This window comes from Phyllosticta citribraziliensis (assembly GCF_038025025.1).
Source record: "Phyllosticta citribraziliensis strain CPC 17464 chromosome Unknown J3D65scaffold_6, whole genome shotgun sequence".
Lineage (NCBI taxonomy): Eukaryota > Fungi > Ascomycota > Dothideomycetes > Botryosphaeriales > Phyllostictaceae > Phyllosticta > Phyllosticta citribraziliensis.
In genome coordinates, this window is record NW_027117343.1 from 661,317 (window position 1) to 682,063 (window position 20,747).

At 56.3% G+C, this 20,747-nt stretch overlaps 9 protein-coding genes across 9 annotated transcripts; 7 read left to right on the forward strand and 2 right to left on the reverse strand.

The window, feature by feature from the left end:
- Positions 1 to 628: 628 nt before the first annotated feature.
- J3D65DRAFT_695913 (uncharacterized protein) lies at positions 629 to 2,015 on the forward strand (the record flags this gene model as incomplete). Its single annotated transcript, XM_066804015.1, has 3 exons — positions 629 to 826; positions 883 to 1,402; positions 1,483 to 2,015. The coding sequence occupies 3 exons, from the start codon at positions 629 to 631 to the stop codon at positions 1,605 to 1,607; spliced, it is 843 nt and encodes a 280-aa protein (XP_066655140.1). The 3' UTR covers positions 1,608 to 2,015.
- J3D65DRAFT_695921 (putative alpha-L-rhamnosidase B) lies at positions 1,945 to 4,534 on the forward strand. Its single transcript, XM_066804016.1, has 3 exons — positions 1,945 to 2,996; positions 3,054 to 3,319; positions 3,380 to 4,534. The coding sequence occupies exons 1-3, from the start codon at positions 2,079 to 2,081 to the stop codon at positions 4,266 to 4,268; spliced, it is 2,073 nt and encodes a 690-aa protein (XP_066655141.1). The 5' UTR covers positions 1,945 to 2,078; the 3' UTR covers positions 4,269 to 4,534.
- Positions 4,535 to 4,676: 142 nt separating this feature from the next.
- J3D65DRAFT_624020 (uncharacterized protein) lies at positions 4,677 to 6,315 on the forward strand. The gene has a single exon (XM_066800208.1). The coding sequence runs from the start codon at positions 4,820 to 4,822 to the stop codon at positions 5,993 to 5,995; it is 1,176 nt and encodes a 391-aa protein (XP_066655142.1). The 5' UTR covers positions 4,677 to 4,819; the 3' UTR covers positions 5,996 to 6,315.
- A 148-nt stretch (positions 6,316 to 6,463) lies between these two features.
- On the forward strand, positions 6,464 to 8,732 carry J3D65DRAFT_624024 (uncharacterized protein). Its single transcript, XM_066800209.1, has 5 exons — positions 6,464 to 6,598; positions 6,667 to 7,015; positions 7,095 to 7,289; positions 7,344 to 7,923; positions 7,979 to 8,732. The coding sequence occupies exons 1-5, from the start codon at positions 6,514 to 6,516 to the stop codon at positions 8,438 to 8,440; spliced, it is 1,671 nt and encodes a 556-aa protein (XP_066655143.1). The 5' UTR covers positions 6,464 to 6,513; the 3' UTR covers positions 8,441 to 8,732.
- A 373-nt stretch (positions 8,733 to 9,105) lies between these two features.
- On the reverse strand, positions 9,106 to 10,237 carry J3D65DRAFT_624026 (DASH complex subunit Spc19; the record flags this gene model as incomplete). The annotated part of the gene is made up of 2 exons (XM_066800210.1): positions 9,914 to 10,237; positions 9,106 to 9,834 (listed from the first exon to the last, which is right to left on the reverse strand). Coding segments are annotated over exons 1-2 (584 nt in total), but the record flags the coding sequence as incomplete, so codon positions are not given.
- Positions 10,238 to 10,282: 45 nt separating this feature from the next.
- J3D65DRAFT_624029 (ATPase, F0 complex, subunit J) lies at positions 10,283 to 11,445 on the forward strand. The gene is made up of 4 exons (XM_066800211.1): positions 10,283 to 10,401; positions 10,486 to 10,515; positions 10,650 to 10,700; positions 10,906 to 11,445. The coding sequence occupies exons 1-4, from the start codon at positions 10,365 to 10,367 to the stop codon at positions 10,977 to 10,979; spliced, it is 192 nt and encodes a 63-aa protein (XP_066655145.1). The 5' UTR covers positions 10,283 to 10,364; the 3' UTR covers positions 10,980 to 11,445.
- Positions 11,446 to 11,971: 526 nt separating this feature from the next.
- On the reverse strand, positions 11,972 to 12,787 carry J3D65DRAFT_624035 (uncharacterized protein). The gene has a single exon (XM_066800212.1). It carries the CDS (start codon positions 12,729 to 12,731, stop codon positions 12,201 to 12,203), a length of 531 nt encoding a protein of 176 aa, XP_066655146.1. The 5' UTR covers positions 12,732 to 12,787; the 3' UTR covers positions 11,972 to 12,200.
- Positions 12,788 to 14,854: 2,067 nt separating this feature from the next.
- Positions 14,855 to 16,114, forward strand: J3D65DRAFT_553766 (casein kinase-like protein I isoform delta; the record flags this gene model as incomplete). The annotated part of the gene is made up of 2 exons (XM_066797148.1): positions 14,855 to 15,062; positions 15,117 to 16,114. 2 exons carry the CDS (start codon positions 14,855 to 14,857, stop codon positions 16,112 to 16,114), a joined length of 1,206 nt encoding a protein of 401 aa, XP_066655147.1.
- Positions 16,115 to 17,485: 1,371 nt separating this feature from the next.
- On the forward strand, positions 17,486 to 20,553 carry J3D65DRAFT_624049 (37S ribosomal protein-like protein Rsm22). Its single transcript, XM_066800213.1, has one exon. It carries the CDS (start codon positions 17,605 to 17,607, stop codon positions 20,128 to 20,130), a length of 2,526 nt encoding a protein of 841 aa, XP_066655148.1. The 5' UTR covers positions 17,486 to 17,604; the 3' UTR covers positions 20,131 to 20,553.
- Positions 20,554 to 20,747: the final 194 nt, after the last annotated feature.

The following is a 20,747-nucleotide window of genomic DNA, read 5'->3' on the forward strand; positions in this document are numbered from 1 at the left end:
TCTCGACATGAGTAGAAGAGGCGGGCAAGAGATGTTGTGTTCTATCAGAGGAAAAGACCGGTGGGCTGTCCATAAGTCTGGTCGAGGAATCGACTTTAGCTGTGCTTCATGCATATTCTCCATTCCAACCAGCTTTGACTCGAAGCTGAACATGGCGTCGGTGAAAGATTCAATGTACTGCCACTTCTGCCCCCATGGAGGAAATGACTCTGCTCTTCCTTCTTCGTTCATACATTCCTGTACCTTGGAGTGGTAGACTCGACTGTCAGATGGGATGGCCGGGAGGTCGACGTTCGCTGCGCTTCATCGACGTTCTCCGCTCAGCCAGACTTCGCTTCGCCTTCAAGATGGACATCAGGTCGTCGAGGGGTCCCATGTAGCTCTTTTGCAGGAGAAGTACTGTACTCTTGACAGTGCTCGTAGCGCGATACCTCCATTTACTCCGGCCAGTTTGGGAGTAGTGCCTTGAAGTCGTCGCCCTGTGCTTCTCGCCGAGCCCACGATATCAAAATTCAACTCAACTTCACGGCGGTTCGAAATACTTTCGACCGACAGATTACGCATTGCGATCGCCTTTCGCACCTTCAAAGCCAACTCGACACCATCTTCTCTTTCGAAAGTCGCAACCATGATGTCCCACGAGCTCAAAGCCCTCCTCTGGTTCATGTTCAAGCTCGACACCATCATCCTCGCTCTGGTCGTCGTCACCATCGATGCGTGGTTCGCCTTCCCGGTCGACCGCTCCGTTGCGCCCGCTTTGAGCATGCTCAGCATGCAGGTGGCGATGGGCGCCGCCGCTTACTACGTCTTCCACATGGTCCTCTACGTACGAAGACCCAGACCCACAAGCCTCGAGTGGCAGCTGTGCTGACGTTTCTGCAGATGTCCATCCCCTGCCGCGTCCAAGAGCGGCACCACATCAATCCGCGAATCCTCTTGCTTGTTGGTCTCCTCTCCGTCGCCCTGGTCCTCGGCATCGCCGTCGTCCTCGTGGCCATGGACTGGCCCGGCGACTTGGAGAACGCGGCGTGCGCTGGGACCGGGGTCGACGCGAGATGGGACTGCGGGATTCTCTTTGGTGCGCGCTACTGCACCGTCATCTTGCTCGCCTTTGTCCTGGCCCAGATTTTCATGGCCATGTACGTCCTCCCCGCGGACAACTGGGAGATCCCTTTCCCGGTTGGCATGGTTCGTGACTTGTTCCGCCGCCTCCGCTACCTGTTCCGCCGCTATATCCGCGGGGAGGGGGTCAGCGAGAACGAGGGCATTCCTCTGCGGACCTTGGGAGACCGCGGTCGTCCTGAAAGGCGTGCGAACGGTCCTGAACGCGAGATCATTCTTTTTGGTCCTTTCAGGCACCCGGGATCGCCAAGGTCGCCAGAGTCCGAGATCAGGTCCCAGGGTAAGTCTCTTTTCTTCCAATATTCCCTTTCCATTCGGAGACTCTTTCAAGACGGAATGTGGTGACTGATTAAATTCAAGGTCAAGTCTTGCACGCTGCGGCTGAGGAGCATCCCGCAACTCCCACGCTGACGAGCCGCCACCGCCGCACCATTAGCCGCAACTCTGTAAGCGGCAGCTTGACTCTGGGGCTTGAGAACGAGTAGTTCTCCTCAGATGCAGGCATGAGGGTCTTCTTTTGCGGGGAACGTCCAACGAGTCAGTGGCGGCACGAACCCTAAACACCACGTTTGCGACTAACCGAGCCTGCAGTACGAGCAAACGAGTCTTACCGTACCCTCCGCCCCTCCCCCATTTCAGCCACTGCTCTTGGCTCGGCGTGGCACGTCCATCGTCCCGTCCCTTCATTGCGCAAGATTGTCAAGAAAAGCTGGGGTAACTCTGGCGGTCGGGGCGCCTTTGTCCGGTTTGCCGAGGGTGCGAGGTGGGTTGGGCTGCAGGAACACCGTTTTCGAGAAGGGTTCGTGGGTGCGGGGCCAGATGATGCAGCGAATCTACTGCCCTGCGTCAGGTACAGGATAATGGCTTTTTTTTGCGGTGGTTTTTGTTGTTTCCTTAAGTCTTCCCAGGTCCGCATCGTTCGTCTGTAGCTTTCCTCTTTTCCCTTTCCAGCAAAAATGTTCGGCGGGCGAATGGCAAGGTCACTTCTTTCATTCGCACTTTTTGTCCTCCCTTCTAGTCTCTTGACCGTGGCAGCCGAAGGAAAATGTTGGCGCGACACCGTCTGCACAGGCCCTTCTACCTCTGCGTTCCCTGGTGAATGGGACTCGTACATTTACGCGCCTTCTTCGCGCACCGTCAGCCCCAAGTCTATCCTCTCCCTCAAGGGCGGCGATGTCATATCTGGATATCCTGGACCGGTAATCCTCAGCGGCGACACTTCTGCCCTGGTATTCGATTTCGGCATCGAAGTTGGCGGCATCGTGTCTCTGGAATTCACCAGCAGCGGAGGCAGCAAGGGCGCTCTAGGTCTTGCCTTCACCGAGGCCAAGAACTACATCGGCAAAGTGTCAGACTCTTCCAATGGCAACTTCACGTTCGGGGACGGGGCCATCTACGCCAACTTCAGCGCGGCGGGGGAGCATTCGTACGTCATGCCAGACGCAAAACTGCGCGGAGGATTCAGGTACCTCACTCTCTTCTTAAACGACGAGGACATCGCTGCAGGAGTGAACGTCAACGTCGGAAGCATCGAGCTGGAAATCGGATTTCAGCCCACGTGGTCGAATCTTCGCGCCTACTCTGGGTATTTCAAATCTTCGGACGAGCTGCTGAATCGCATTTGGTATGCCGGAGCTTATACTCTGCAGACTAATAGTGCGCCGGTGAATACGGGCCGGCAGTTTCCGTTAATTAGTAGCGGGTGGTCGAATGATGGAATCCTCGGCAATGGCTCGACCATCATTCTTGATGGCGCAAAAAGGGATAGGACGGTTTGGCCAGGAGATATGGGCGTCGCGGTGCCGGCGGTCGCCGTTAGCACTGGCGAAATGGAAAGTGTCAAATGGGCGCTGCAGGTCATGTACGACCATCAGGTTAGTTCCTTAAATATGTATCGGCGTGAATGAGAACACGGGCTGACAGACTCACAGAATGCCACTGGGGCTATACCAGAATCAGGCCCACCTCTCCTGCAGCTGGACAGCGATACTTACCACATGTGGACCATGATTGGGACGTACAACTATGTCCTTTTCACAAACGACATGGGCTTTCTCGACACCAACTGGGATCGGTATCTGCGCGCAATGGATTACGTATATGGCAAGGTTGGCGAGACTGGACTGCTCAATGTCAGTGGCACCCGAGACTGGGCGAGATTGGGACAAGGATGGAACAACAGTGAAGCCAACATGATGTAAGTCTGGTCCTGGTCTCGGATGAGAAATCGACCGGCCTGCTAACACTCGCTTGCAAGACTTTACCACACGCTCATTACTGGAGCCAGCCTTGCCGACTGGAAGTCAAATCCGAGCTTGAGCGCCACATGGACCTCCCGGGCTGCTTCGCTTCAGTCAGCCATCAACAAATATCTCTTTGACGAAGACAAAGGACTTTACCGGGACAACGCTACGCTTACGTCGGTTTACCCGCAAGATGCCAACAGTCTTTCCATTCTTTTCGGCGTCGCCTCGTCAGACATGATACCCCGAATATCATCTGGTCTGACTGGGAACTGGAGAGAGTTGGGCGCCGAGACACCAGAGCTCCCTGGCAATATTTCGCCCTTCATCAGCTCTTTCGAAATTCAAGCGCATTTCTTGGCCGGCGAAGCAGAGCGCGCTCTCGAACTCATTCGACGAACTTGGGGCTGGTACATCAACAACAAGAATGGAACCGAGTCCACGGTAATTGAGGGCTTCCTCACGAATGGGTCCTTTGGCTACAGGAGCTACCGTGGATACGGCTATGATTCGAGCTATCCAAGCCACGCGCACGGCTGGAGCGCGGGTCCAACGAGCGTGTTGACAAATTACCTTCTCGGATTGAGCATCACCAGCCCGGTGGGAAAGACGTGGAAATTTGCGCCGTCTTTCGGTGACGTGGAGAGTGCCGAAGGAGGTTTCAGCACTGCGCTGGGAAAGTTCCGGGCAAGCTGGTCCAAGAAGGGCTCTGAAGTGTCTCTTGAGTGGGAAGTTCCAGCTGATACTCAAGGTACTGTTGTGCTGCCGAATGAGATTGGGAAAGAAGCCGTCTTGTATCAAGATGGAGAGGAGGTCGACGTTGATTTTCGACAAAGCCAGGAAAGCTTCGAATTCGCGGTCTCAGCGACCACGGACACGTATAAACTCAACTGCAAGTTGTGATTCCGGCAGAACATGCACAATTTCGATAAAGGACTGTCATAGTCATGGCAGAAGGAAAAGGAGGCTCCATTGGTGTGTAAATGAGGGGGCAGAGGAAGCCTCAAAGGTGTGTCAGAGTAAATATGACAGACAAAACTTCGATTATGTGTTCCAACGTGCTTCAAACTCGTCTGTTACGAGGTCAACAGATGCATCGAAGACTGTTTGAGAGAGAGGAAGGTTTTGAATGACGCACAAGAAGGCCCAGGGCACCCGGACCTAGCCAGGCAAAGGAAGGGTACCAGATGCCTGGATCGTGCGCTAACCGGAAAAAGGCTCCTCCGAAGCGTGCAGGGGGTTCCCTCTGGGCACGGCTTCCTTGCGCTCGGCTGAACGCTTAGCTCCGGGTCCCCGGCCATCCTTTTGCATCACCATTTCGCCGCTCACTTTGCTGCATCCTACTACCTCTACAACCATCGCCACCAACATTTGCAGTCAACACAACTCTCCGTCTCTCACCTCAGCCTGCCTGTGTGAGGGCGTGGTCCCGAGCGACAACCTCATCATCTGCCATGCCGGTGTCTGCTACTGAACATGCGCACCTACCCACTGAATTGGTCCTCGACATTTTAGACTACATTCCACGCAACAGTTCATCGCAGCCAACTCTTTGGGCTTGCTGCCTCGTCAACCATCAGTGGTACAATGCTGCCATTCGCCGCCTGTACGAGCAACCCCACCTCTACGGAAAGAACTACGACCTTTTCGTCAGAACCCTCTGCCCATCAGTGAATCTCCATGTCAAGAAGAGCGACTTGGCTGGTCTGGTGCGAGTCTTGAACCTGAGAGGCATCGTTCACCAAAGCTCAAAATCCATGACAGCGCGCCTGCTGGGAAGAACCAAGGGGAGCTTGGAAGCTTTTGTTGCCCCCCAGGCTTCTTTCGCTGTCAACTGTTTTGCCGCCCTGTCCAAATGCGAAAAACTCCAAATTCTGGACCTCTCTCTCATCTCTGAAGCCATCAGCATTAGTATTTTGGCTAACGCCCTTCGACGCCTGCCACACTTGAAGATTCTCTACTTTCCACGCTCGTCCAACGACAGCAACAAAGTCGGCGGTCCCACTTCTTGGCCTCCTCTTGAAGAGCTTCACCTGAGCGGCCCCTTGGAGAGAGCATTCTTTGATCAGCTAGCTGTTGGCGACGCACCTGGAGAAACTTCCCTGCCACCAACTCTACTCAACCTGTCGATTGAGCACTGCGCTCGTGTGCCTTCGGTCAGTGTTCGAAACACGTTGAAAGGTGTTGGCCTCCAGCTTCGAAAACTCAGAGTTGCCAACAATCGGAGTATGATCGAATGGCAGATGGATCATGTCATTCCACACTGCCCGAATTTGAAGGTCCTCGAAATTTCGCACGACTACGTCACGTCGGGATTTGGCGACCTTTCAAGATGGAATCTCTCGAGCCATCCGCTCGAAAGACTGGATCTTCTGAGATTCTCCTCCGACGGCATTTCTGATCCGGAACTTGAGCCCACAGGTCTCTGTCCTGAGCACCTGACTGAAGCTTTGGACAACAATTACTTCCCTCATCTGCGCGTTGTCCGGGTTTCAAAAGAGGCCGCATGGCACTCCGAAAAGGTCGAAGAGGTGGAGGAGTTGCAAGGTGCATTGGAGCTGAACTATATGACTAACCACGCCACGGAGTCTCTGGACAAGGCAGTTGGTGTGTGGACGATGAATGACTAACCTCTATTCCTCCACAGTGGGTGTCAGAAGATATGACACCTCCTGGGAAGCACTGCTGCATTTAGGCGCCGTAGCTAGGCCATGAGAGTATCCTGTTTTTCAATACCCGCCGTGCCTCTCAAGTCGAAAAAGTACCGCTTGATCTTTAAATAGAAATCAACTTTCCCTATGTTCTCTGCACAGAGCAGAGAGCCGCCAGCAAGAGGGAAGATTGGAAATTGTTTTGATGGAATCTGGAGTCTGGAGTCGAACGATACCCATGATTGTTGGTCATGAACAATACCGGTAGTAATTCAAATTCAGCCATGTCAATATAGTCTTCTCACTCTTCGTGTCCCAGCTTTTTGTGCAAGAAATTACAAGTTTTGTCGAAGATGGTGCCTTGCTCTCCATCGAGAAGTGCGGCCGCGGGGATTGGAGCGTAAGTCCGACGCCTGTCGAAGCTATCAACCTTCTGCAACCAAAGCTCTACTCTTTCCCTCAACATCACAACCACCACCCTCTCTCCAATTTTCCAGATGGCACAGCTCAAGCGCAAGCTGGAGTCTGCAAATGCTTCGGAGGCAATCGACACCAGCAAACGCGCGCGTCCAGGAACAAACGGCACGTCCCTTCCGCTACCTTATGCAACGCCGCACCATCGCCCTTCACGCAAGCTGACCCACTCCCAGAGACTCTTTCCAAGGGCGCAAACCGCACGCACAATGAGGTTCAACAGCCTCCGCCTGCAACACCGTCTTTCTTCTCGCTCCCAACAGCGACGTCAGCCTCGGAGCCAGTAATCGAACGTGAGGAATCGCCAGAACACGAGCCGGGAACACACTTCGGGACGTTCACTGAGTTCGCAAAGGATAAATTGAAAGCCCAAGGTCAGAGCGGGTCGAAAAAGCCTCAGCGAGGCCAGGAGAATCAGTCGCGAGCGTCACGATTCGGACAATCGGCAGCGCTAGACATTGACGTTGGTTCCGAAACCAGCGATCAAGAAGCTGTGGAAGCTGCGTTATATTTGCAGAGCGTCAGGTAAAACATCAGAATCTGCCCCAGATTCCTCCCCTGCCACAATCCCATCCTAGGCGCTGTTGCTGAATCAAGGCTCTAGATCCGAAGCAGATGGCCTTCCATACCTCACCAGGCTCCAGTTAGAGGCCGACATTTACGAGAATGGACTTGGAGACAGTCGCGGCTACTACGCTGATGGCGCCTTTGTTTCCGCACCTGTTGCTGGGCCCGTGTTACCGCCTGGCTTTGCCTCTGCTGGCAGCGACAGGTCATCCGTTAGCGGAGATGCTCCGGAGTAAGTAGCAGAACTGCTTCAAATTTATAGTACAGTTTGCTTACTCGCTCACAGATCAAGGAGGCTGCCAATTATTGTGCCTCAAAAAGCCTACAAGGCTTCTCTGATCGCGCGCTACCATCGACTTCATACATTTCTGAGCTCTCCGCGATCTGATGCCATGGCTCGGACGTTTACGAAGGAGGAGCATCTTTACACATTCCCAACAAAGTCGCAAACAGCGGGTAGGGCCCGCACTATGCGAAATTGGCTCGACAGATTCATCACCCGTCATCCAGCACCAGCTCAGATCGCGTGCGCAAACGCAGAAAATGTTTTGGAGCTGCTCAGCATGATTCGATTCACCTTCAAGCCTGGCAAAAACCTGCATGCCAACACAAGCTCGTGGATATGGGCGTTGCTCTGCAGGCTTGACGCGTCTGACGTGCGCGGTTCTGACGAGATGCACATTATCAGGGAATTGGCCTTTAGGGCATTGTGGGTACGTTGCAGCTTTACGGGCGAAAAGATTCCAGAGGTCGAATTGAAGGCCCGAGACTTTGCGCTGGATAACAAGGAAACTTTTGAGTGGTTGGGGGTGCCGTTGAACAAACCTCCAACCAAAGCTAACCGCAGAAAGACCTTGGAGGCAGAAGTAAGTTGGCATGGTGCCCCAGCGCCACACAACACTGTACTAACTCATCAAGCAGAAAGAAAAGGACCAGCGATCTACTCAAGGCGGTGACGAGGAAGCAAATGGCAAGGACAAGTCGTCCCTGGAAAATGATGACTCAAAGACCTACGAGATGGATGACGAGCTCAAGAAGCTGCTCTCAGACAGGGTAGAAGAGCTCCGCGGCAACAAAGACGACCAGGAACAACCTCCCGTTGGCACGAACGAAAAGTCGGTTCCCTCGAAACAAGACGCAAATCCTGGCCCAGAGCCGAAGAAACAAACCACAAGCGAGGACGACCTCCAAACACCCACTGTCAATACACGTACGACACTCGACATGATCCTCTTCGTAGCGAGCGAGCTCTTTGGCCAGAGGGATCTGACCAAGTACTGTGAGAATTGGGATTGGGACTTGTATCACCTGGCGGAGCTTGCAGCGGATGACGAGGGTGGTGATGATGCAATGGAAGGATTCGATGGTGAAGTGGACGAGTAGAGAGTCAGTCTTGGAGCAACGGGCACTGTATGGCTTCATTTGGGTGCGTCACGGCGAGGACAGGATGACGTTCGGTTGTCAGCATGGCTTGACGGATGCTTGACCATCCAACTTAACAGGGTGAGGGCTGTGTCAATGCCACCGCAGCATCACTATCTAGCCAAGATACGTGTACATCATGATCATGAGGGCGCTTTGCAGATATTTCTTCCAGTATGTCCGTATTGCCGTCCAACACGAGCGCTCCTACATCGAGACAACACCCTCTCCAATCTGTTCCAAAAGATCAAGCTTTGGCGCCTCATGTGATGTAATACCAGACGCCAAGGCTACTTTATAAGCAAAAAGAACTCGACTAATCATTGTCTTCTGGTGTCCATAGCTTCATTCTCCGCACCATGAAGCTATGGACCCCAGAAGCACTTATTATTTCTTTTTGGTATAGTGACTGGCCGAATGAGGCAAAAACGGCGAAGCGTACGTCGTTGTGCGGGCGTTCGAGTCCGACAAGACGCGAACTTTTTGATTCTGAGCTTGATTTTTGCAATGTGTTTTCGAGGGTTTCGAGATGGTGAGCTTCACCGTGGATTGCTCCATGGCTGGAGCTAAATGGAGGCTTCAAAGGCAAGGTATGCGGCTCTTTGCTGCGTAATTGATGTTGCTGCTGTGGATTTCATGGAAGATTGGTCGTCGATATTCATAACAGAACATTTATCTGCCAAATGGCATAACTCGCTGTGGGGATGTTTGAGTCCTCCAAGGCGCGAGTTCTGCAGCACTCCTTTTGAGACTTGGGGGAAAATTCTAGGGCAGTCAGATTGCTACACACCCAAGGGTCCAACCGCGCGTCTACAAGCGTAAAAAAGGGTATCATAAAGAGCAAGATTCCGGGCGGGAAGAAAACACACAAACGCCGCCTCTGCACCCTCTCTGCCAGCTCACTCAACTCCAAAGCTCTGCGGCGCCGCCATGCTCATCCGCAGCTGTCTCTCCCTCTGCTGCGCCTGCAGCGTCAGCCGATCAACGGCATAGCTCAGCCTCTCCTTCTTCTGCCTCAACTGCTTGACCTTGAGCTCCTCAAGCGGGGCCAGGCCGCCGCCGTCGGCCGTCCTCGCCCTGGCCGTTGCTCTACCTTCAACTCTGCGCTCCCCGGTTCTGCTCGCGCTTCTGGATGGCCCCGCGCTCTTGCGACCGCTACCGCCACCGCCAGCTTCGTCCGACGACAGGCGACCCTGGTTCAACTCGTACTTGGCGATGAGGGACTGCTCGCGGCGCTCCAGCTTGTCGAGGTAGTTCGCCACGCGCGAGAGCAGATTGTCGACTTCGGGGCGGATCTCGGAGAGCAGGCTGCGCTGCGCGGCGTGCAGGTCGGGTTCGGAGATGAGCTCGAAGTGCTGTTGCGGGGAAGAAATTGGTCAGTGGGCAAGTCTCTTGTGGGACGTTCGGGATGTTGTTAGGGAGCCAATGGCTTACGCGGGTGGTTTGGAGCACTTTGGAGAGGCGTGGTAGGTCGTTGACGCCGGAGTCGAGGATGGAGATGGATGAGTCGAGTAGCTGCATGCTGTTGCGCAGCGAGGAGACGCAGCCTTCGAGGGCGTCGGCCATGATGGAGGTATCCCGGCAGTTACAATGCGCTGGTTATGTCGTGATTTCTTATCGACAGGTGGTGGTAGTGGCGGGAGACTTTCAAAAGTGCATCGTTGACCAAAAGCTGCGTCGTCGATGTTTACAAGCAGCGAGCTGGTGGCGCCCCCGCTCCGCTCCGCTCCGCCACACTGGACTTGGCGCGGGCACCCCTCCGCTCCGACTTCGACTTCACTGCCGAGTCGTAGCCGCAAGGAACGCGAAGCAAAAGCTCACCACCGCCTCCACCACCGACCCGATCCCCAACTCCAAACGGACCCCCGAAAAAACCTCCGTCAACATGTCTTTCCTCGGCAGGAAGTGGCCCGCGCCCGTCGGTACGTGCTGGACCGGAAGCCAAACGAATACAGAAGAGGAGGAAGAAGGGTGTGAGGAATTGCGCTGACGGTGTGGATGTACAGCTAAGCCCATGACGCCCTTTTACGTCGCCGGTACGCATTGAATCTTTCCCCTCCGCCAATGCGGTGTTTCTGGATTGTCGTCTGTTGGATGCGACGGATGACCGCGACGAGAGACTGCAAGAGCTAGGACCGTGAGGAGGAGCTAACCATGTGCCCACCTCCAGGCATCGTCATCCTCTACGGCATCAACTCTGGCGCCACTGCCTACCGCTCGTGTACGTAGCCCTCTCGATTTCCCCCTGTTGCCGTCTTTCCATCCAGAGCCTCGAGCTTCGGCACTTTCGACGGAGAGAGCACTTCATCTCATGCGTCAATGCCTGCACGCGCTCCCCGCCCTGCTTCATTCCTCTGTCCTTGCCCGGACTCATGAGGCACTCCATAAACACTCGATGCTTGCAAACGACAACTAACACTGTCCAGCCCCCGAGTTCAAGGACGACCCGCGCAACGCCAACTTCGTCGCCGCCGCCAAAGCCGCCAACGGCGGCCACTAGACGCTCCCAACAGCAAGTTGCCGCGGGATTGGGAACGGACACATCAGCATGATAGAAGATGGCATGGGGGTGTAGATATCAGAGCTATTGCCGCTAGCAAGCCTGCGTGCGCGTCTGCAATTGAAGCTGTTCTGGTTGGAGGCTTTGAGGTTTTCGTCTCAGTGTTGAAGCTGGCTCTGAATCTGTTCAAGTTGTGTGCTGGCGTGGGGGTCTCGACTGACATGGCTGAATGGTTGCGATTGTGCATGTTCCCTTGTCCGTTCAGAAAGAGACAACGGCCAGCCACGGCTCTCTCGCGAAGCATCGGGTACAGACCAACTGGAGCAACTCCGCCAATTCATGACTACCCCTCGCAGCATCGACCAAGCCGACCTTTCGACTCAGAGCACATGTACATGCTGCTACTGCTGCTGTCTGCGGACACAAACCAAGCACATCACCATCCATCCCATCCCATCCCATCCCACCCTACCCCACGTCCAAGAACACCAGCAGCACAAGCAACCCGCCTAGCCGCATAACTGACAGCGGCGCCTTCAACTGCTGCATTCCAACCGCGTAGTCAAGCGGGCAGCCTTGAACTGTTCCGTCGTCCCAACCCGCACAGCAGCGGGGCAGCATGTTGGCGAGTGTGGCCATCTACTTCCCCTGCTTCTACATACCTACGACCCACGCTTCCATTTCGCCATGTTTCCTTCAGTAGCACATTCAGGTGAGTAGCAGAGACTTACAGTCCATGTAGCCGAGCTGCATGCCCGGTGGGTGGTGTTGCAGCAGCAGCAGCAGCAGCAGCAGCAGCACGTGGGCATATCTGGTGCCACCCACGCGCCTTGGCTTAGCCAACCGACGAACCGACTGACCAAGTAATTACACCCCGGCGCGCGTCGTCTGGGCTTGTTCTGATGTGGAACGCGGGGTAGTGTGGCAGGTCAGTAGGTCGGTCGGTATAACGCACCAGCAGCATTCTTCGGCCCTTCACGCATGTATATCTGGGGGGAAAGGGGAGCGGGTTCAGTGAGGCGGGCTGAGCCATGACGTCGAGGAGCTTTTAGGTCAGGTCACTCGCGAAATTCATACATTCACACATTCGTAGTACATGTAGTTAGATACGTCGCTGCCTTACTGCCATGTCAGGTCATGCGAGGACCATGTGCGCGCCAGACGTGCGGGCAAGCGGGCGGGCGTGCGTGGGCCGGGTGCATGCATGCATGCGTCCACGGCTTAGCTTGGTTGCTTCTGTTGCTTCTGCGGTACGTGCGGATGGATGGATGGATGGGTGGATGGGGGCGATGGTAGCAGAGGAGGTTGGAGGGAGGGAGGGAGGGAGGGAAAGCGGAAGTTGTCTTGGGTGGGTGGGTGTTTTGGATGTTGGAGATGGCGTGGACAAGAAATAGGTTTCTGTGTATGTTGGCGAGAGTTTGTGTATCCCAGGTGTTGTTTACAGTGCCAGAAAATCACGACGAACGGCAGTCGGGGCCACGCAGGCAAGCTAGCTCTCGGAGCTGTAGTCAGTGTCTGAGACCGGTCTCCGGCGGGTGCTCGCTTACGGGGTGGAGGGATAGGTCGTGCAGAGCAGGGCGAGCGGAAAGGGTGCGGGATCGAGATGATGGGCCAACAAGCGACTATGTATAGATACCTAGATGATGGGGGATGGTGGGGTGATTCGTGAGGTGAGGCGCGGGGGGGGAGGGGCTGTTGAAAGCGTTGGCCACGACACGACGACGATTCCTTGTGAATTTGACATGTAGACATTGCAGCATGCAATGTGTGTATGCAGCGGCGGCGCGGACGACTTGGAGACGGCGTAGTGGACGCGTCGATGAGGGAGGCGTGAGGAATGAATCTGGATTCCATGTACGTAGGTGCATTGGAAGATGGCAGGACATGGGTGGTGTTGGACGCCGACCTGGGTAGATGCGGAGCATGGCATAGCGAGATGCAGAGGGCGTGAGGCGTGGCTGACGGGGAATGGACGACGGTCGAGGGCGCCACGCAGAGTGCAGGCAGGCAGCCAGTGGTCAGGGGGAGGGAGGGTGTTTGGTTCCTGGCTTGTATGTATTGTGGACGGGGTTTGAGTTGAGTTGTGGAGAAGGATCTCAAGGGTCCCGAGGGGTTCGTGTGGAGAAGGCGGGAGAGGGCAATTAACTGGCTGGACTGTGCGATGCGTTGCTGCTCTTGGTTGTGAGGTGGTCATTGGGGAGCAGCGCTGTAACTGCGGCAACGGCAGCATTTTCTTCTCCACTCACCTACCTGCGATGGTGAGAAAGCGAGCGACTAAAGTGGGCCAGGGCAGCAAAAGGGGAAGGTCACGATGGCAGATGCGGGACAAACGGTTGACATGATGGTCCGAGGCTTGCGAGGGTTGTTTTGAGAGAGGGAGGGCTACGGCCCGAAGAGGCTTGGGACGGGGCGCGGCTGAGGCTCGCGGCGGCAGCAGAGGCTTTGGTACATGTCGTTTTTTTAGCAGTGCTGTGGTGGAGTGGAGTGGCAGAAATCATGGCGCGTGGCTTCAGCTTTGAGACAGCCGCGCCGGCCGGAGAGACATGATGCGCTGCAAGCGAAGCGCTGACGCACGAGCGATCCAGGCCGCGGGTCGATGGACTTTTGATATTGCCTGTTTCGACGGCCAGGTCGATGCCCGGGGCACGTCGGGCGGCTGCCCGGACGGACGTGGCCCAAGGCGGCATTATTACGTCTTGCAGCTGAGTGCCTGATGGAATAGGAGTTGTGGTTGTGGTTGTGGACGGGCTGGTGGCTGCGATGCGATGCCAACGAACCGCCGACGACATCCAGGGGCGGCGTTTGCGTTCTGTTGTTGGTCGTGGTTCGTTCGTTTGCTCTCATGGATCAGATCTCCAGTTTCCAGCCGCCAAGTCTCTGCCTCACCCCGTGCGGGAGCTGTGCTCGCCCACGCCTACCAACGCCTACGCCCACGCCCACGCCTACCAACGCCCGCGCCCGCCTGCGTCTGCGCCTGCACCTGCCGAGCCCGAGCCCTTTCGACTACTTCAACTCTTGTACTTCCTAACAACCTCCCTCCTCGCTCCTCCCTCCTCCCCCCACCCCCCCTCCTCTGCTCGCGATCGCACCGCACGTCGACGGCCTGCGTCCTGTCCAGTCCAGTCCTGCCTTCAACGTCGTCTACTCCCAGGCATCCACCGTCCCCGCCCGGGCTTCTTGGTCGTCCCTTTTTTCGCCGCCCGTCCCACCCCCCCCTTTGCCACGGCCCCGCCCGCAAACCAAGCCCAACATCCTCCGTCTGTCGCCGTCGCCGTTGCCGCTCGCGTCGGGCTGCAGTCTCATCGCCCTCTCCACCGCGACCACCACACTCCCAGCCTGCCTGGTAAGTCACGGACTGCACAGTCACTGCCACGCCGACGCGCTCCCGTGCTGCCTCGCCGCACCTGGACTGCACCTGAGCGCCGCTGCCTGGTGCTTGCCTCCCTCTCACCTTGCCTTACCTTTCCTTTCCTTCCCTTCCCGCCCACAACACCTCAACCCACCCACGCACGCACGCACGCCCTTACGCCCTTTGGTCTACATCTTGCTCCAGCCAGCCAAGCCGGGCCCTTGTTTCTGCTTTTTCTTTGTCGCGCTCTTCTGCCCGCTCCCACTCTACTCCTCGCCCCTTTCACCACCACGCCCTCAACCTCGTCCGCTCATTGTTGCGTCGGCCCTACGTTCACCGCCTGGCTGCCAAAGCCTTGCTGACCGGCTTTCTCACCCGCAACAGTTTAATAACCTAACGCGTGTCCGCCACTCTCGCCTCGTCTGCCTCCCAGACCACACACCACACCACCACCACAATCAAATCAACCGACCCGACCGACTGCTCCGCTTCTGCGTGCAGTCTCCTCAATCATGACGACCATGGTATGTCGACCCTCCTCGCCCACCCTCCCTGTCCGACACGCTGCCGCTGTGCCGCCGCACCCGCCTCAGCCTCAACCTCGCCTGGCCCCCTCTGCTCCCGCAAACAACACCAGCCCACGCTGACACACCTCTGGCAGGATTTGCGCGTCGGTAACAAGTACCGCATTGGCCGCAAGATCGGCAGCGGTTCGTTCGGTGACATCTATCTCGGTTCGTGCCCTCCTTCCGCATTGGTCGCCGGAATGCCCTCTAACCTGCCATCAGGCACCAACATCATCTCTGGCGAAGAGATTGCCATCAAGCTCGAGAGCGTCAAGGCCAAGCACCCCCAGCTCGAATATGAGGCCCGCGTCTACAAGTCCCTTGCCGGAGGCGTCGGCATCCCCTTCGTGCGCTGGTTCGGCACCGAGTGCGACTACAACGCCATGGTCCTGGACCTTCTCGGCCCCAGCTTGGAGGACCTCTTCAACTTTTGCAACCGCAAGTTCTCGCTCAAGACGGTCCTGCTCCTGGCCGACCAGCTCATCTCCCGCATCGAGTACATTCACGCCAAGTCCTTCATCCACCGTGATATCAAGCCCGACAACTTCTTGATGGGCATCGGCAAGCGGGGTAACCAGGTCAACGTCATCGACTTTGGTCTCGCCAAGAAGTACCGCGACCCCAAGACGCACTTCCACATTCCGTACAGAGAGAACAAGAACTTGACCGGCACGGCCCGTTATGCTTCGATCAACACCCACTTGGGTGTCGAGCAGTCCCGCCGCGATGACATGGAGTCGCTTGGCTATGTCATGCTCTACTTCTGCCGTGGCTCTCTTCCCTGGCAGGGTCTCAAGGCCGCGACCAAGAAGCAAAAGTACGACCGCATCATGGAGAAGAAGATGACCACTCCCACCGAGGTGCTTTGCCGTGGCTTCCCCAACGAGTTCGCCATCTACCTCAACTACACCCGCTCCCTCCGCTTTGACGACAAGCCCGACTACTCGTACCTCCGCAAGATTTTCCGTGACCTCTTCGTTCGCGAGGGCTTCCAGTACGACTACGTCTTTGATTGGACCGTCTACAAGTATCAGAAGAATGCCCAGGCCATCGCTCAGGCTGCCAACAACCAGACCCAGCCCGAGGATGAAGACAAGACCCGCGGTCGTCACGTCACCGGCACTGCCGCCGCCACTGGCAACCAGACGGCTGCCGGTGGCACCGTGACCGACAAGCGTCGTGGCCCCGTCAACCCGCGCGAAGGAGGTACCGGAATGTGAGTGCTCAGACATTATCCATCCTTGTAAGGGCTCTTTCCTCTGCGGCTTTAGTGCGAAGACGCTTGGCGCGGGGGGTCTTTTCCGTTGTTTACTAACGCCGACTTACTACCCCAGGCAATTGCGTTCCTCGAAGCGTGGCGGTGCGGACCAGTACCAGTCGGGCTACTGATGAATGAACGAAACGGCCCTTAGCTTGGCAACAACTCTCATCTCATATTGTGGCACAGTCGGAAGGCACGCAGTCCGACGGCGCCTCGTCAACATCGGGAAACGCGGCCTCGCCGTCCGCTCGGCTCTACTCCATTGGACGGCACAGACTCTCTGCTCACTATCAGCTCATGTCATGTTTTGTCGGTTTTGCAACATTTAAGACCGATCATCGGCCCTGGTGGAAGGTTTCGGCCTTGCCGCTACATCTCGGCAGAGGACTCGGTCGACATCGGTGCTCCAAGGTTCCGGTCTTTCGGTTGATTCGCCTGCGTAATTGTGTGCGCTGGCCTCGAAGGCGGTTCATGGGTGCTGGCCGAAGTTTCATCAGGGCCCGCACCTGACATGACAAGAGGTTGCTTCTATTCGACGGCGACCCCGATCTACAGTCTTTCCAGGACACGAGCAACCAAGATGGCGGAGGGACAACTGCAATGGGACTACCAGATTGATTGTTTTGTGTGCTTCCGGCTCAACTAATTTCCCCTTTCCCGGTTTCCTTGCCTCTCGCCTTTGCTTTTTCTCTTTTTATTGCTGCCTTGTTTACTTTTTCTTTCCTCTTTCCTCCACTCGCGTGCATCACTTCCGGCACAGTGTCTGCTTCTGGGGAGGTTTTGCGTTTATCAGGGGACGACAGCAGACAACCAAATTGCAAATCAATGATCAGCCGCTGCATCAAATGAGGCTGATGGCTGGACATGGGGACGGAGAAGGCGGTGACGTTCAGGCGCGGTGGTACGAAGAGTGGAGACAAGCGTAACCGAGCACTCGGTCGAGTTGGAGCTCTGCGACGCTGCTGCGCCGACGGACTGCTTGGGAAGCTTGGAAGTGGATGGCGCTCTCTCAGTTGCGTAACAAGGTGCAACTCTACACTCCTTAATTGATTCATCCTTGCACCGTGAAGAATCCAAACTGGATGAAGCGTTTCGTCGTCTTTAATGCGAGCCTGAGGCTATTTGATATTGATGAAGGATGGCTGTGTACCACCGAAAATGCGTGTATCGAGATGTGCCTGCCAAATGCGATGAATGATGTTGAGAGGACCCTCGCGGTGACGATGCCTGAGTCAGGCATCCTTCAAAGATCTGCGTCCTCGGCCAATGCGCGACGCAAATGCCAAAGCTCTGATTTGCCGCTCAGCTCCAAGAAATTCGCTGCCACCGCGCGCAAAGCTACTTTGAACCACATCCCACAACCCTACAATATCGCAAGCCCGACCCGGGGCTCTATTCGCCCTTTTTCGGCGAAGCTACCACCACTGGACCAACCAGTCCCCCCATATCATGCTCACATCGCGCCCGCTGCAGTCCTCAATATGCAGGGCATGTCGCTTGAAGCTACGAGCAAATGCCACCACCGTTCTCGACACCAGCAACCGCTCTCTTTCGACCTCCAACGGCGCCAGATTGCATAAGCGCATGCGACTGAACCCCTCGCCAAAACATTCGCAACGCACCTTTTCCACCGCGCCGGCAAGACTGCAACATCCTGGGAACGACCAGGATAGAAGTAATCAAAAGGCAGAGGAGCAAACAGGGCGCCACCAAGAGGAACCACAGGATGCCAATGGTGCGGAAGAAGCGACAATTACGCCGGAGGAGGCTGCACGAACCGCGAAGCAGATGTTTGGCGACATATTGCCAGAAGGGCTTCTGAATGACGAGGAATACCTAGTCTACAAGCGGTTGTACGGTGAGGCGATTCGCATAGTGCCCGAGGCGGAATACTTTGCAGAGAAGGCGGCAGAAGAACGCGAACGGAATGCCGCAGCCCAGGAGGCCGCCAGGCATAAATTGTACGTGGAGGATTCTTCCGGCGACCTGAAAGAAGTCCCGTACTACGCGGACGCGCCAGAAGTGGACCGAGTCATCGAAGAGGACGAGGTGTTGGAGGACGACAATGCTGAGCCAGAAGAAGACGTCGAGGGCTTGGAAGAAGGCATGGAAGAGCTGGACCTCGAGGACGAGACCGGTCCTTCAGCAGAATACATCAGAGCACATCCTTATACTTTCCTTGGTCGATTCGCCACCTCCCCTTCGACGATACAGTTGCCAAAAGAGGAATTCGTCAATCCGATCAGGGACATGCTCGCGTCAGCAAATAACAAGCATCTCCGACAAACCGCGGAACGACTTTTCGGAGGCGTCCGTTTTCCGCACTCGACTTCAACGCCGCGACCGCGCGGAGGAGAGATTGTGCAAAAGCCCATTCCTCTCGAAGCATCAATGAATCGGATGGCTCCGATGGAGAGCGATTCGTTCATGGCAGCCATCATGCCCGGCGCGTATGCATCTGCCATGAGCGTCATGATCGAAGTCCGCAAGCGTCTCGGGAGTGAGTGGTTAGAAAGCCTCCTTCAAAAACCAGGCGGCCCCTTGATCTTGGACGCCAGCTCTGGAGGCGCCAGCGTCGTCGCGTGGCGGGAGGTTCTCAAGGCCGAGTGGGCACGGATGAAAGAAGATGGAACTATTGCCGATGCTGCCGCTCAACCTCCTCTAGGCAAGGCCTCTGTCATCTCGGGCTCGGACACGCTGCGGAGACGGGCTGCTCGCTTCCTCGACGACACTACTTTCTTGCCCCGTCTCCCCGATACCATCATGCGAGGGGAAGAAATCGGACCCCAGCATCGAAAGGTTTACGACATCATCGTCGCCCCGCATCTTCTCTGGGGCATTGAAGAAGACTATATGCGCAAGAACGCAATCCAGAAGCTATGGTCGCTTCTCAATCCCAACGGTGGTGTCTTGATCATCCTCGAAAAGGGCGTTCCCCGTGGCTTCGAGGTTGTCGCTGGCGCCCGCGACTTTATTCTGAAAAAGCTAGTTTCCTCACCCGGCTCGACGCACGTCAAAGCCTCCTTTGACGACATGCTCGACGAAGGCCTCATTGAAAAGGACAAGGGCATGATTGTCGCTCCGTGCACCAATCACCTCGGCTGTCCCATGTACAAAATCCCGGGCATCAGCCGCAACAGAAAAGACTTTTGCTACTTCAAACAGCGCTTCATCCGCCCCGGCTACCTCCAGAATCTGATTGGAGCCAAGGACCGGAACCACGAAGATGTGCAATTCAGCTACCTGGCCGTCATGAAGGGTCAGGATCTGCGGGCATCGGAGGGTTTTGTGGTTGAAGACGAGGCAACAGAGGCAGCGTTCACGGGCTATGGGGACCGCAACCGCAACCCATTCGAAGAAGAGGAATTGGCACAAGCAGCTGCAGAGGAAGCCCTCCTTGCCCAGCTCGAAGGAAAGACGGAGGCGTCTGAGCCAGCCAGCGAAACGGCCGCCACGACTCCAACCGCTGCCAGCGGCACAGCAGAGCCAGAAGCAGCAGTAGTCCCAACACCGGCATCCAGCACGGCTCCCGCAGCCCAATCGACCGCGCTGGCCCCCAACGTGCTCACGCTGACGCTGCCGCGCGCCATCCTGCCGCCGCTCAAGCGGCGCGGGCACGTGCTGCTCGACGTGTGCACGCCGGCGGGCAACCTGGAGCGGTGGACGGTGCCGCGCAGCTTCGGGCGGCAAGCGTACCGCGACGCGCGCAAGTCGCGGTGGGGCGACCTGTGGGCGCTGGGGGCCGCCACGCGCGTGCAGCGCAGCGTGCGGCTGGGCAACAAGGAGCCGCCGCTCTCACTACAGGCCCTCAAGCGCAAGGCCGGAACGCACCAGGGCAGGCTGAGCAAGGACGACAAGAAGAAGTTGAAGGCTATTCGCGGCAAGACGGATAAGAAGGGCAAGATTTCGAGGGCCATGGTCAGGACGACTAAGACGGATGCCGAGTTGTTGGAGGAGGTGTTTGGGGAGGCGTGAAGGGTGCGTCGATGTGGGATCGGGGATAGGTGCTCAGGGGCAGCTGTATGTGTTTGTTCGTCTAAGTTGTTGCACTGTTCTGCGGTGGTGGATGGAGACGCCTCTCCCCTCATACCCAACTCTCCTCTCTCAGCCGAAGCAGCTCAACTCGATTCTCAAAAAATTTGACCATTCTGACCCTACCACAGTGGATGTCGGAAGAATTGAGACCTCCTGGCAATATTAGTCCGGCCATGGAGCGTTCATTCACTGCCACAGCCGCACTTAAGGAGCATCCATGCATTGCTATAGCTACTGTACGCTCAACAAGCAGTCATCAATTGCTGCAGCCAGACTTACGTAGGGAGTCTCGATTCTTTCGATGCCCACTGTGCTGCCTCTACATACATGCACATTGGAGATACGGTGCCCTCCATTCCACCTGCACCTCTACCTCATCACTCCCCGTTTACCACCCGTGTCTAACGTTTCGATGTCGATGCTCTGAGTCGTGTGCTCTCCTTGGCTGCCCTTGTCTGGGCGTTGCTCTTGTCCCGAGCTCTCGGAGTCTGTGACGCAAGAGCGAGCAGACGTTGGTATAAGCTTTGAGGAAAGCTTTGGGGGAGAAACGTGTCTTG